Genomic DNA, 14,829 nt, shown 5'->3' with positions numbered 1-14,829 from the left:
TACACGGGTGGAGGCCCGGGCAGGCCACCATGTTTTCTTCCGCCCCAAACACACGGGTGGAGGTGCCTGTCTCAGCCCCTCAGTGCTGAGGGTAGTTTGGCACGGCCATGTCCCAGCTTTGGAATTTTGCTTCCTAGTGTATGGAACTCAGGCTGCACCCTCAGCCACTGCACCATGGGGGGTAGGAGTGCTTCTAAAATCTACTACTTGTTTGAGGGCACTTAATCTTTTGTTTGTTGTTTGTTTTTCGAGACAGGGTTTCTTTGTGTACTTTTGGTGCCTGTCCTGATCTCACTCTGTAGACCAGGCTGGCCTCGAACTCACAAGAGATCCACCTGCCTCTGCCTCCCGAGTGCTGGGACTAAAGGCGTGTGCCACCATAGCCCGGCTAATCTTAATCTTTCTAATGCAGATCTATCAAAGGAGGTCGAACACCCAAAACCACAAGCCTCTCTGGAAACTATTAGGAGGCAAGAAGAGAAAAGGGAAGATCAAGAAAAGAAAGTCATGCCACCAGAAGTCGAGGCAATGGCAAGGGGAAGCGAGGTCCCCGCAGATGCAGAGGGCGAGGTCCCGGCCAGGGAAGTGGCCGAGATGGGCGAGGTGATTGAGGTGGGCGAGGCCGATGATATGGAGCACGGGCAGGGCGTTAGCAAGACCCCTCGGCCACGAAAGCACTACTCCTTCACAGAGGCCACCGAGAACCTGCACCACGGGCTGCCCACGTCCTGCGGGCAGGCCTCGGGCAGCCCACGCTGCCGCCACGGTGTAAACAAGCACCGCAGTGACCAGGAGCTGCGGCTGGAGTCTGCCGGCTACGAGCCCTCATTCGGCAAGGCCGCCAGGGCCAAAGCCAAGGAGACGGCGTTCCGGGACAAGAAGAACAGCCTCATGGAGGAGCTGTTCGGCACAGGCTTTGCAGACAAGGATGACCCCACCAATGGCGAGGCGGCCAGCAAAGCCCAGCAGCTCGGGCCTGGCCAAGCCTCCGCCAGCAACGCCTTCGGGGACTCCAGCGCCACTGTGGTGCGGTCCATCCAGGCCTCACCCACCGAAGGAAACAGGAAAACAGTTATTTAAATGCAACAGTAGCCTATTACATTCTGGTTTATATACTAGTTACATGTCTTTAATCTTACCATGTGAGGGCTTACATAGTGTCTGTTTTAGTACTTTGGTGGGCTGTGGGTAATTTGGGTAATTTGCTTTATTGCTATCTAATAAAATAATCCACTGTATCTTGATCAACGGTAACATTTTAAATACAAACTTGCATCTCTATTATGAAGGTGGAACATGTCCACTCTTTTCAGGAAGACCAGTTTATTACAGAGCTTGGAGATCTGGGACTCACAGCGACTCTTGGTCAGCAGGACTGTTGTCAAAACTGCATGGAAGCACTGGCCAGCAAGATGGCCAGCACTCAAGAGACAGTACAGAGGTTCTAGTGTGGCCTCAGAGTCACTGCTGCTGGTCTCCTGCTCAGCTGAGCTGCAAACATCTAAATGGCCTGCCTTTGTGAGCCCCTCTGTGCCTGTATAGGAGTCTCTATTTTTTGTTGTCGAGATTTATTATTTTGTTACATAATGACCTTTTCTCTTAATCTTGTTCTAAAACAACTGTATGCTCAAGCTAGCTGCTCAGGACTGATGGTTTTCGTTGGAGCTATAAAGGATCTGAATTCCCAGCCTACACTGTGTGACTTGGCTTCATTTAGCTGTAAGAGCAACTTATTCCTTACCTGGAATCAGCCACATTGTCTCCAAATGTTCATGGGCTAGTGTATAGTAACACCTTTAAAACTCTGAACAAGGGCCAAGTGTGGCCCAATGGTATAGTGCCTGCTGAGTGGATGCTGCTGCTGGGTACAGCTGCTCACCTGTGTCAACACTCAAGAGGCAGAGGCAGGGTGATCCGAGTTTGGGCCAGCCTGGTCTTCATGGTGAGTTCCAGGCCAGCCAGGGCTGCACAGTAAGACCCTGCCTCCAAAAAAATTAAAATTAAAATAATAATAATAGTGATTTTGGTTTTTCAGATTTTTTTCTTTTATAATTTTTTAAACTGCATACACACCAACATTCATAAACATGGACCACCTGGAGAACCCCGAGAAGCAGGAAACTGGAGCCTGGGAACCATGACAGGGCAGGAAGACAAAACGCGCTTTCTGCTGCACCTCTTCCTCGTTAGTCCAATGTTTATTACTGTATTATTAATACGATTCTGGGGGAGAGACATGGTGATGTCCCCCACTCAGTCTTAACATTGTACACATGGGAACACTAACAGTCTTACACACATTATGCATTGGGGGCACTAACATTTGAGAACAAACTAACCCCTCTGTCACCTTTTTCCTGCAGGGTCAGTGGGAATCACACACCTTTGAGAGGCTTACGGTCTGGATACCAGCTCTGGCTGCTTGAATGATGAACCACTCCAGACTACAGCTCACTGCAAAAAGGACCAAGGTGCATCCCTTCCCCCTCCCTGAGTGCTGAACCCCTGGAGTGAGCCGGATTCTGCAGCTTCCAGTGCCATTCCAACCTCCTCAGGTCCTGGACTAATCTTCTGTAGTCCAAGTGTTCCCTGTGTGGTGAGGATGCCGGAGCTGGTGGGCAGGTCCACTTTGTCCACGCATACTGCTGCACTCCATTTGTGCCCTTTATAGCCAAGTAACCTTGGTACCATGAATCTACAGGGTCTTCTGCATTTCCATCAGTGGACCCTCAAGCCCGCTCTGGTGGTACTCCATCCGACAACAGACCAAAGGGCCACACTCAGCCTGTTCACAGTACAGTCAAAAAAACACGCTATTTATGAGCTCATTAGGAAACATAACAATATAAATATGATCCTTCAAAACCCAGTGCTATGCCTTTGATCCCGGAAAGTGGGAGACAGAGACAAGAGGATCTCTATAAGTTCCAGGTCAGCCTGGTCCAGTGGTCCCAGGACAATCGGAGCTGTGCAGAGACATGTGATAGCAGGAGCTTTTCTGTGTTCTGGTTCCCCAGAGTCCAGGACCACAGCCTGGCAAATACTGTAACTAGGAAAAGTGCTTCAAAAACAGACTTGGAGCTAGGTGTAGCAGCACACACCTTTAATCCCAGTATTTGGGAGATAGAGGCAGGTGGATCTCTGTAGGTTCAAGGCCAGCCCAGTCTATGTACAGAATTCCAGGACAGCCAGGACTACATTGAGAGACTATGTCTCAAAAAAACAAAAACAAAAACACCCAGACTTGGCAGAACTCTGCCTTGTAACTTCATGAGCCAAATGAGTCTCAGTTCAAATGAACTGGATCAGACCCCACCTTGTTTAACTCTGTTCCACACTATACAGCATAGAGACCCAATGCTTTAAAGACATACTTCATTTGAAAGGCTTTAAATAAAAACAATATAACGTGGTCTCATGGACACACATAGGAACCAGTATGAAAAATTAACAGGCTTAGCTACATGGTGATGCTTTTCACACATTTACACACTGGCCCAGCAAATGGCATTTAAACTGGAGGACGAGGACAAGCAGCATCCACTGGTGTCACTTTCAGCTGAACTTTTCAGCTGAACGAATTAAAAAGCAGAGTTCTAGTAGTGATATTTTTTTCTAATTTTCTTTTCTAAAAAAAAAGTGTTTTGTTTTTTTTCTAAAATTAAAAACGGCACTATTGGAGTTGTTAGAAGTCTTGGCAGCTGGCAAGATAACCAAACCATGCCCAGAGCAAGTGCCAGCATGCAAATGCCACCTGACAGTTCACAGTTCATATGGATCCAAATCTACGTCAGCGATACGTAAGTGTCATAACTGGTCTCCTTCTGGCTCAGTGACAAGTGTAGGAAATCCTGACTCAGACAAGACTCCCAGGTGAAGAACAAAAGCAAATATGTTCCCAAACACAAAATCAAGCCCCTGTGGACGTCTGTGCAATCAGCTCTTTACCCTAGGGAGATCCTTGCTGCACAGTCGTGTAGCTGCGCATGTCCCCTCAGCTGAAAGGGTGGAGGACAATAGCCACAACCTTGTTACAGACTAAAATCCAACAGGTGATTCCGATTCCACCTAAAAGAAAGAAGCTCATGTCAGAGGATACACATGTCAACACAGAGGAAGGAAGGTACTGAGGGGTAAGAAAAGGACCTCATGACTACAGCTCACACACAGGGTGCACCGTGCACCAGGCTGGACCACCCAGAACAACAGACACAGTCCTAGTATCCCTTTGCTGCCAGAGATGTCACTGGGTATGTAACAGGCTGTAAGAACACCCTGTACCACTACAGTATTATCACACATCAGAACCTATGACTGGCAAGAACATACACTTTGGTTTTTCACAGGCTCTTACACTTAGTCCACAATGGCCTTGAACCTGCAGCAACCCACCTGCTTTGGCTTCCCAGAGGCTGGAATCACAGGCATGATGAGCCACCACATCCAGCAGTATTATCTCTACTAGTAAAAATCAGGACCTGAGAAAGTGTCCTAACAGGAAAATTCAAATAACAAGAAAATTCTTTGCCAAAAAAATTTACTGACAGAGTGTTGTGACCTACATGTTTGCACCCTAATTCATATGCTTAAGTCCTGACCCTGGGGACAGCATTAGTCAGGGCCTTTGGGAGAGGCTGAGGTCATGGGTCAGCTTTAGGAAGAAGCTTACACGGTACATTGTTAACATTTCCTCCTCTTACCCAAGGACCCTTGAAAGGGTGCCATTTGTCAACCACAAAATGAGTCCTAATGATACCAATATATGGCACCTTCACCTTGGATTCCAGTCATCAGGAAGCAGATCTGTTTAAGTTACCTGCTGTGGAACAATCTTTGTACACTGTAAATATGTACTGCTCTCATTGTTAATAAAAACCTGATTGGCTGGTAGCCAGGCAGGAAGTATAGGTAGGACAACCAAACTAAGAATGCTGGGATGAGAGAGGGTGGAGTCAGAGGGTCACACAGAACGAGTCAGACACACAAAATGGGATAGAGGTAAACGCCACCAGCCTTGGGGCAGCACAGATTAACAGAAATGGGTTAAACTGGAAGAGCTAGTTAGTAACAAGCCTGAGCTATCTGCCAAACATTGACAATTAATATTAAGCCCCTGTGTTGACTTTGGAGTGGAAGGGGCATAAAATGATTTAAACCAGGTGACCTTGACCATTTTAAAACAGATGGCAAAGACAGACTGGAAGAAACAGACCACAACTGGGGTTATCTGTAACTGGCAGGATCCCCCCACCCCCGCCCCTGCCCTTTTTTCTAAGTAGCTCTGGCTGGTCTGCAACTCCCTATGTAAATCAAGTGGGCCTTGAACTCACAGAGATCCTCCTGCCTGTCTCCTGAGTGCTAGACTAAAAGTACACACACAAGGCAACTGGCATGATTCTTTAAAAATTGTTACTATTGCCAGGGCATGGAGGAGCACATCTTTAATCCCAGCAGCACTGGGAAGGCAGAGGCAGGCAGATCTCTGTGAGCTTGAGGCCAGCCTGGTCTACAGTCAAGTTCCAGGCCAATCAGGGCCACACAGTGAAACCCTGTCTCAACCACCCCTCAACCCAAAAACATATTCCTATGTGTCTGCTCATTCTTCAATGACACGAACAACCTCTAACATCCAAAGCAACAGCCAACAGCAGCAAGTTACTCAGTGTGGCAGCCACAGGGAAGAGAAGGTGGCCTGAGTGCCGGGGCTGTATCTCTGCTCCTGAGCATTCAAGTGACCTGCAAGCAGGTTCTCTAGACTCCAAAAGGCTGAGATTTGGGGAGGGGGGCTTGCTAAGAGGACAGTGAGGACAACGCCAGGCGGTTTAACCTCCCACCACACACCTCTACCACCTACCTGCTACTCGAGTAGGAAAGGCGACCAGGCGGTCTAGCGGGGTGATCCACTTGCTGGGCACCACAGCCACAGGGACGGAGTAGTACTTCCAAATGAGTGAGACCATCAAAGCTGCCTAGAGAAAGATGAGGTGAGTGGGGGCATCACACCCTACCTGGTCAGTCCTCCCAGTGAACACACACACACACACACACACACACACACACACACGCAGAAAAAGGAAAGAAGCAAACAGCTGCCCGGGCGACACCACACACTTACTTGCAGGATGTAGAAAGCAACGCTTATGAACCATTTGATCTTGGCCAACTGAGCTGTCCGTGCTTTCACTGAAAGAAAAACAGTGAAACATGAACTAATCCTGCAAAGTTGAGAAAATACCCAAACAGAAGTGTTATTTTCCCCAATAAAACATCTTCTAACTATAAATGAAATAATCAATATACTTAGAAACACCAAACAGGACCAAGTACAGCACACAGTATGAAATGCCATGACGAAGCTCCTTATCTGTACGCTAACTGACAGAATTTACAAAGTTGCATCACTAGGCCATCATTTAAGTACAAGCCTACTTAGACTGCACCATGGACTCCCTGCAAGCCACTCATCAGAGATTCTTCCTAATGTACCTGCCGCCTACCAACAGGACTACACATCATCTCCATTTTTTAAACCTCCAGCAGGAGTCCAGCTCTCCCAGGCCTGCACAGGCCCCTGTGAGTTCTACAGTGTGCAACCTGCTCCACCTTACACAGCCCAGCAGAGCCTCTCAGGACACACTGCTGTCTGGAGAGGTGTGTGTGTGTGTGTGTGTGTGTAAGAGAGAGAGAGAAAGACAGAGACACAGAGACAGAGAGAGAGACAAAGACAGAGTGTGTGTTTGTGGGTACTTCTCACTATGTATCCCAGGCTAGTCTGAAACTCACCATGTAGACCAGGCTGGCCTTGAATTCAGAGACCTGCCTGACTCTGCCTCAGGGTACCAGAACTCAAGTGTGCACCATCCTTGGTCAGGAGCTGCTCCTTGACATCTCCACACTGTGGGCACGCTCCTGAGAGTGAGACAAAGTACCTGGACCCACTGTGTGATCTCTATCTGGACTTCCCTCAGCAAATGCCAAACTTGAAAATGAAAGTCTAGAGGATGAAGAATCTATGATGACTTCTACAGGAAGCAAATGTTGACCAGCAAAGAGGGAGAAGTGAAGTTACTGTGGAAGATCCTCTATACAACTACAAGGTCTGGTCACTGTGCAGCCATCTAGGAAGCAAAGAATGCCCTTCAAATCCACACACAGCCCCTGATCAGCCCTCGTGACGCCTGCCACATCACAGGTAACTGCAGGGGAAGTACCGTGAGTCTTGAGCTTGTCCGTCATTTTGTTGATCTTCCTTTCCAGCCGGGCATATCTGGCAAATTCGTCCATCATGTTCACAGTGGACAGCTCCTGCTTCATGTCCTGGATCTCTGCCCTCATCTGCGACTCCTGCTCTGCATCCTTCTGCAGCACCCTGGAAACCTGGCAGGGAGGAGGCCAACATCAGTGTCCTTCCACATTCTAGCTCTAACGTGGGGACCTGTATGTGCTCACCGAGACCCAGCCAATTAACTCTATGGACCCCCTACAGGTTTGAGCCTAAGACAGGCTTTCTGACAGGCCCAGCTGCCACATGGTTTAGGGGTGCAGGAAGACACTGGGGGAGTCATCTAAAACAGAAACAGCCCTGCAGTCAACCCAGAGCAGGACAACAGCGGCCACCAGGTGGCACCCAACACTCTCAGAGCTGTCAGGAAGGTGGCGGGCAGAAAGGCACCTCTTCATCAGACGGAAGCGTACCAGTGTGAGGCGCAGCAACACAGCACTGTCCAGGACCCCTCCAAACACAGCAGCGGCTCTGCAGAACAGCCCCCCAAGACTGGGGACAGCAGAGATCACCACAAACACAGTGACGCTGGAAAGAACCTCATCTAATGTGGGGAAAGCAAAAAGCTTTCAGACTGGACTCACCAAGGCCGTCACCTTACCTTCAGGGGTTCTGGGGGTAAAAAACTGCTTTTTAAACAGTATGACTGACTCCTGCATGTGCAGGTTTGTCCAAACTTTTTAAGAATAGCTCTGTTTGTTTTTAAAGGAGAAAAGCGGAAGCATCCAAAGTGAACCTGGCCCACAGCGAGTGTCAACCCCAGCTCAGAGGACTCCTCTGCTTGCCACACAACAGGGCAATTGCAGTTACAGCCAGAACCAAACCCTTAACTCCAGTGTCCACACACAGTCCAGGCACACAAGCGGAAGCCCCCTCCAGAGCCCGCAGGACAAAGCCCTTAGGCGGGGGCCAGCAATCCGAGTCACACTGGCGGCTACACAGTGAGCTCACTACTGTGCCATGTCTGCGGCTGGCACAAGGAACAGGGTATGCAAAACAACCTTTCTTTGCTGTTCACTATCCACCACTCACATGGAGGGTTACTCCAGCCTGGTTCACCCTGGAGACGAAAACAGGAATGGACCAAAGTCTCTAAAAGTCACAGAGACAGACTGCAGAGACACTCGGTGGTTAACAGCACTTTTTTTTAAAATAGAGGACTAGAATTCAGTTCCCAGAATCCATATGGTAGCTCACAGCCATTTGTAACTCCAGTTCTAGAGAATCCAACGCCCTCTTCTGGATCCATGGGCACCAGGCATGCAGGTAATGTACAGACATACGTCATACCTGCAAGCCAAACACCCATACGCATATAAAATAATTTTAAATGTCATACACCATTTTTTGCAGTTTCTTTTTATTTATTTTTATTTTATATGCATTGGTGTTTTGCCATGACTGTCGAGTCCCCTGGAACTGGAATTACAGACAGTTGTGAGCTGCTATGTGGGTGCTGGAATTGAACCCAGGTCCTCTGGAAGAGCAGTTACTGCTCTTCACCACTGAGCCATCTCTCCAGCTCCCATACACCTTTTTTTTTTTTTTTTTTGGTTTTTTCGAGACAGGGTTTCTCAGTGTAGCTTTGTGCCTTTCCTGGATCTCACTCTGTAGCCCAGGTTGGCCTCGAACTCACAGAGATCCACCTGGCTCTGCCTCCCGAGTGCTGGGATTAAAGGCATGAGCCACCACCACCCGGCTTTTTTTTTTTTTTTTTTTTTTTTTTTTTAAAGTTACAGAACTATCTTTCAAAAATCAGGGTCTCTATAAAGTCTGTTTGAACTTAAACAGGAAACAGGAGCAAGCTGGGCCTGGAGGTGCACGCCCACAGCCCCATCATTTGGGAAGCTTCAGCAGATGTTCAAAGCCAGCCAGGAGTGCATGGCCACCTCCAGACCAACGTGAGCTGCACACTGGGGCCCGTCTCAAAAGAAAACAAACCATCCTTTAGGTGATTCAGACTCACAAATGCCCTGGAGACAGAACCACCAAGACTCTGAGGCACCAAGTTTGTGAATTTTTTATCAAGATGACTCAGGCGGTAGAGACAACCCGAGAAACAGGACAGAATCTAGGCTTCCTTCTTCCCACCCTGCGGGCAGAGGCTAGAGGCCTGCGGGTAAGTACACTAGCCTCCTGCTGCAATCCTGTTTGGCCAGGATACACTCTGCCTACACGCTTGCCCAAGATTGAGCTTGGAGTCACTCTGGGAAGGGTCAAACCCTGACTCATCACTGACGACCCAAGGGCCAGATGGGTCTGAAAGCTGCTGGTATGAGCTGCACAGCCCAGCTCACCAGCATGGGTGTGTCTCCACACCCATCTCATCTCTGGAAGGGACCTGAGATGAGACCCATACACAGAGTCCAGAGGCCTGCTCCTTGGGTAGAGGTCCCTGCCAGCCAAGCACTCCACCCACCAGCCCAGGAACACACTCTCAGTTGAGGTTCCAGGAGCATATCCTGTTCGGTTGCTATGCCCCAAAATCCTGTCCCAACCAGTCATGGCGACACATGCCTTTAATCCCAGTACTTGGGAGGCAGCCACAGGCAGATCCCTGTCTAGAGAATGAGTTCCAGGACAGCCAGGGCTACACAGAGAAACTCTGTCTCAAGTAAATACATAAACAAACAAACAAGCAAAAACAAAAATAAAATAAATATAAACAATAATCCCAAAGAAGGGCCTTGCTGAGAGGCTGGTCTGTAGAAAGGGAATACGAGAGGAAAATGCTCCAGACGGGTCCCAGAAGGAGCTGGCCAAGGTTTCAAGCACAAAGCAAAGGGTAACTTGGAAAGTGCTGAACACACACTGTGAGAGAAGTAGCTGCCCCAGCCAGGCCCCAGAGGCATGTGTGCAGAATGCTACTGCCAGCAAAGCCGGGTCTGTCAGGAAGTTCATGCTGGCACCTGCTCACTGCGACTCTCAGGCCCTCACCCCACCTCTGCCAGGCCAGTTCCTTGGGCACCTGAACATCAGACCCTCATCTCAGAAGAGTCAACCCCACCTGTACGCGTCAGTTCCGGGGCACCTGAGCAGTGTGCCTCCCGTGGAGGTGCACAGTGCACCCTATGTCCCCTTCTCTTAGGACAATGCTGGGTCCCCTACTTTACATTCGACAGTCTCAACTAGACATGCTGTGACCAACACAAAGGGAACCTCAGAACAATCCCAGCCAGGCCAACTACAGGCACCGGCACCACCCGCTCAGAATCACAGTGAGGAAGGCTACACTCTGAACACCTAGACACAGCGCTGCCATCCCAACCCAACCTTGTCATCAATTTGTCACACTTGGTCTTTCAAATCAGAAGCAGGGGGTGGGGATGCTCTCACCATTGTGGGGAGCAGTATTCTGGCGTCCTTATACCAGGGTGTTCCCAATAGCTCCCTCACTGGAAACCCAGCAGCCAGACAAATGAGATCTCTCACTCCTCTTCCCTGTTCTGAACACCAGTTACAGACGGGCTGTACTCCGCTACAGTATTAATCATGCATTATCCTTCCGGACCCAGCAACCACCCCAGGTGTCACTACCAAAGGGTTTGGTAGCGGATTCAAGGCGGTGTACCTCCTGCAGGAACAGCACAGAACTCCGTGCAGGCCCAGGTCAAGTCCAGGTGCTTCCTCCAAACAATGATGCCTGTGCACCCAGGGCGAACACTCAGGACTGAAACGGAGCACACACAAGTCTTGTAAAAGTGTACTGGAGGATCCTGAGATGGCAAGACATACATCTCCTCCCTATCTGCTGGCTACTGGAAACTCATGACAAACTGAGTGAGGACAGCCCCACACAGACTCCTTGAGCAACTGGGCTGTTTCCTGAGCTCCACTGTGAGGTAAAGTGGAGTGAGACACAGGATGGAAGGAGAAGGAGCCACACAAAGGCAGGGAGGTGGCCCAGTGGTTAAAGCTCTTGCTGTACATGCATGAGGAAGCCACCTAAAAGGTGGGTGTAGATGCCCCTCTGTAATTCCAGCCTTGGAAGATGGAGATGGGATCCCCACAGCAGGCTAGTTAATGAGATTAGCCCTATCAGTGTGCTCTGGATTTTACTGAGACCTTGCCTCAATGAATAAGACAGAAGAAAAGTGACCAAGGACTATCCCCGATATCAACCTCAGCCCTCTACTTGTGTGCGCCCACACACACATACATGTGCCTGTACATACACAAAAACACACACACACACTAAATGAGACGGAAAAATAAAACTACACAAGGAACCAGGAGGGGTTGCTGTCCCGACACGTGAGGAACTCTAACTACCAAAACACACACGTGGATTACAGGGGCGAAGGACTAGAGGCTTCTCCAGGAAGACGTGAAGACGAAGGTTCGGTTTCTCCCACCAGCCGCCCACACACAGATGGCTGCTGGGATCCCAAATGTGTAGGCGCACCAGCTAGGTGCTCTCCACTCTAACCTGCAGACGGGGTCAATTCCCACAGTCACCGCTTCAAATCAGTCACAAGTCACACAGGTCAGCCACATGTTAAGAGTTCCTAAGCTCTTCTTCCGGCTCCACTAAGACTCTTCTTCCGGCTCCGCTAAGACTCTTCTTCCGGCTCCGCTGATTTGCACAGCCCACAAAGCTCAGGGAAACGTTCTCGTTCACCAAGTTTATCACAAAGAATGTTTTCCAGGGCTGTGGGTACGGGCTGTAGAGATGGCTCAGCGGTTAAGCACGCTTGCTCCTCCTGCAGAGGACCTGGGTTCCCAACACCCATGTGGCAGCTCACACCATCTGTAACTCAGTTCCAGAGGATGTGACGGTCTCTTCTGGCCTCCACAAGGCAACTGCATTCACATGATACACATACATACACTTGGAACATACACATAAAATAATAAATAAATCTTTCATAGCTACAGATTGGGGAGAGACTGGAGAGATAACCCAGTGGTTAAGAGCACTAGCTGCTCTTGCAGAGGACCTGGGTTCAGCTCCCAGCACTGACATGGTGGTTCACAACTGTGACTCCAGTTCCAGGGGATCCAATGCCCCCTCTTCTGGCCTCAAAGGCACTGCACACATGGGATGCACTTACATGCAGGCAAAACACACATACACATAAAAGTTAAAATTAAAAAGAAACGCGAGTGAGCAGGAAGGGTATGTCCTATTTAGATTCTTCCGTAGTGTTCCTTCTTCCCATGGAGAGAGCAGGGGCTCCCTGCAGCCGGGGATCTGCCGCTCCAGGGCCAGGCACCTGTGAGGATGCATGGCCGGGCTGCATCGTGGAAGTAGGGTTAACAGCACGTCCTGCCTGAGGCTTCCTGCTGCCTGAAAGCGTGGCTCCGGGAGTCCCCACCCTCCAGAGCGCAGTGAGTGGAGTTAGTTGGTTGAACCTCGCGACCTGTTAGGAGCTAGGAGCCACCTGACGGTATAAACCTTTCAGCACACACGCGGCAAGGCCCGGCGTCCCGGCCTCGGCCGCCCCCCGGCAGCTACTTACGAAGGAGGAAAGGGACGGCAGGAGGATCCGCAGCACGTTGCACCCGAACACGAAGCTCAGCACCAGCAGCCACGCCCCACGGTCCGCCTCGGACGCGCTCATCCCGGCTCCCACGCACCAGCACCGCTACCGCAGCGCCATGGGGACCAGGGCGCCGCGCCCGCCTGCGCCTGCGCACTGCAGCTCTGCTCCGCTCCGGCGGCGCCCGGGAGACGGCGTCGTAGACTGCGCCTGCGCCGGTGCACCGCGGCTACGGCGGCACCATGGGAACCGCGCCGCCAGCAACTCCCGGGCCTGCTCATTACACGTCCTCTCGGGGACCGTTCCGGCGTTGCTCCTTCCCGGCTGCCGTAGCCACGTGGTGCCCGTACTAGTTTAGCAAACTGTGATTGCATTGCGCTGTGTTTGTAGTATCTGGGAACTATTTATGTTCTTACTGAATTAACTCACCTTTATTACTTTTTTTTTTTTTTTTTTTTTTTTAAGACAGGGTTTCTCTTTGTGTATGCCTGTCTGCCCTGGAACTCGCTCTGCGGGCCAGGCTGGCCTCGAACTCACAGAGATCCGCCTGCTTCTGCCTCCCGAGTGCTGGGATTAAAGCCGTGCGCCACCACCGCCAGGCAACTCACCTTTTTTTTTTTTTTTTTTTTTGGTTTTTCCAGACAGGGTTTCTCTGTGTAGCTTTGCGCCTTTCCTGGAACTCACTTGGTAGCCCAGGCTGGCCTCGAACTCACAGAGATCTGCCTGGCTCTGCCTCCCGAGTGCTGGGATTAAAAGCGTGCGCCACCACTGCCCGGCTTTTTTTTTTTTTTTTTAAGATTTATTTTTTTATTTTGTATACAGCATGTATGACTGCAGGCCAGAAGAGGGCACCAGATCTCATTACAGATAGTTGTGAGCCACCATGTGGTTGCTGGGAATTGAACTCAGGACCTCTGGAAGAGCAGCCAGTACTCTTAACCTCTGAGCCATCTCTCCAGCCCTGCAACTCACCTTTATTCTTAAATGTATCTTAGGATAAGCCTTTGCATGAATAGAAACCTACTTCATCGTAGCAGGTAACTAAAAAATGTCTTCTAATCAGTTGTTTCGTGTAAAATGGCTTGTCTACATTTTTTTAAACTAAACGCTAGTAAACACGAACAACGTATAAAATTGTATTCCTAAAAATAAATTATTAATCAAAAGAGACCACTTAGTGACTGATTGAGACTTTCCAACCATGTGTGGAGTCTTAGGTCCCATCAGCACAAAAGAAGAAGAAAATAAAAAACGTTTTGGTTTTACAGTGAGCCTTTAATAAAAATTACCAAAATAAAATGTAGAACTCTCAGCCACTTCACCAGCACCACATCTGCCTGCACACCATCATGCTCCCTGTCATGATGATAATGGACTGAACTTCTGAAACTACAGGGTCGGGGGTAATACAGGCTGGCCTCAAACCCTCCGTGTAGCTGACGACGATGCTGAACTTCTGATCTCCCTGCTTACACCTCCCAAATACGGGGACCACAAGCATGCCTGGCTAAAATTCAGAAGCTTGTCTCTATGCCTAGTTCCCTTCCTCTACGTCAAAGTGAAAACACGGTGGGAAGAGCTTCCGAATACTTGTGGAGACACATAAGACCTATTGTCAAAGCCTTGACCTGGCAGTCGGAATAAAACGGAAGTCCGCTTTACTGATCCTCGTTCACTCCCTCTGGTTAGACAACCTTCGGAAGGAACTACAAAAGTTTTGTCTGTTTGCTTTTCTCTCAGATATTCTTTGAAGTGTCAAGAGAAATTAAGTTTTGTAAAAGAATGTTGTGTTTTCAGCCCCTTGAAAAAAAATGACCAAAATTGGACAATAATGAATATTTATAACAAAAAACCCAGATTCACTTACATATGATGAATAAAGTGATAAAACGAAAGATAATTCACTGTCTTTTCGGCCATGTTAGATTCTGAGAACGAGTAACTGATAGAAATAATGACGAGTTCTGCACATTTTAGTTGCAAGAAAACGTGACACACACTTATCTTCCATTAGCCCCGCCATACAGAATAAGACCACCACCATAATTTAAAGCCAAATTTGAA

General features: G+C 49.2%; 2 protein-coding genes across 7 annotated transcripts in view; one reads left to right on the top strand and one right to left on the bottom strand.

The window, feature by feature from the left end:
• Positions 1-1,692, top strand: part of Lca5l (lebercilin LCA5 like) — a 35,539-nt gene extending 33,847 nt beyond the window's left edge. For all 6 annotated transcript variants that reach the window (XR_013043894.1, XM_015999873.3, XM_076549295.1 and 3 more), the window contains one exon: positions 413-1,692. Coding sequence is in view for 5 of the 6 variants with exons in the window: in XM_015999873.3 (XP_015855359.1) it covers positions 413-1,080 (668 nt within the window). In the remaining variant the exon portion in view is untranslated. The remainder of the gene's footprint in view (positions 1-412) is intronic.
• Positions 1,693-2,179: 487 nt separating this feature from the next.
• Positions 2,180-12,946, bottom strand: Get1 (guided entry of tail-anchored proteins factor 1). Its single transcript, XM_006981365.4, has 5 exons — positions 12,745-12,946; positions 7,212-7,377; positions 6,116-6,183; positions 5,855-5,969; positions 2,180-4,068 (listed from the first exon to the last, which is right to left on the bottom strand). Exons 1-5 carry the CDS (start codon positions 12,844-12,846, stop codon positions 3,995-3,997), a joined length of 525 nt encoding a protein of 174 aa, XP_006981427.1. The 5' UTR covers positions 12,847-12,946; the 3' UTR covers positions 2,180-3,994.
• Positions 12,947-14,829: the final 1,883 nt, after the last annotated feature.

This window comes from Peromyscus maniculatus, chromosome 12, assembly GCF_049852395.1.
Source record: "Peromyscus maniculatus bairdii isolate BWxNUB_F1_BW_parent chromosome 12, HU_Pman_BW_mat_3.1, whole genome shotgun sequence".
NCBI lineage: Eukaryota > Metazoa > Chordata > Mammalia > Rodentia > Cricetidae > Peromyscus > Peromyscus maniculatus.
This window is presented reverse-complemented; position numbering and strand designations above follow the sequence as displayed.

Bases quoted from the DNA above. Each gene is read 5' to 3' on its own strand.
- Get1 (XM_006981365.4), bottom strand. From the start codon at position 12,846: ATGAGCGCGTCCGAGGCGGACCGTGGGGCGTGGCTGCTGGTGCTGAGC. The intron at 7,378-12,744 runs GTAAGTAGCTGC...CCTCCCTGCCAG, and splicing joins TGCCGTCCCTTTCCTCCTTC to GTTTCCAGGGTGCTGCAGAA. The intron at 4,069-5,854 runs GTAGGTGGTAGA...TCTTTCTTTTAG, and splicing joins CTTTCCTACTCGAGTAGCAG to GTGGAATCGGAATCACCTGT.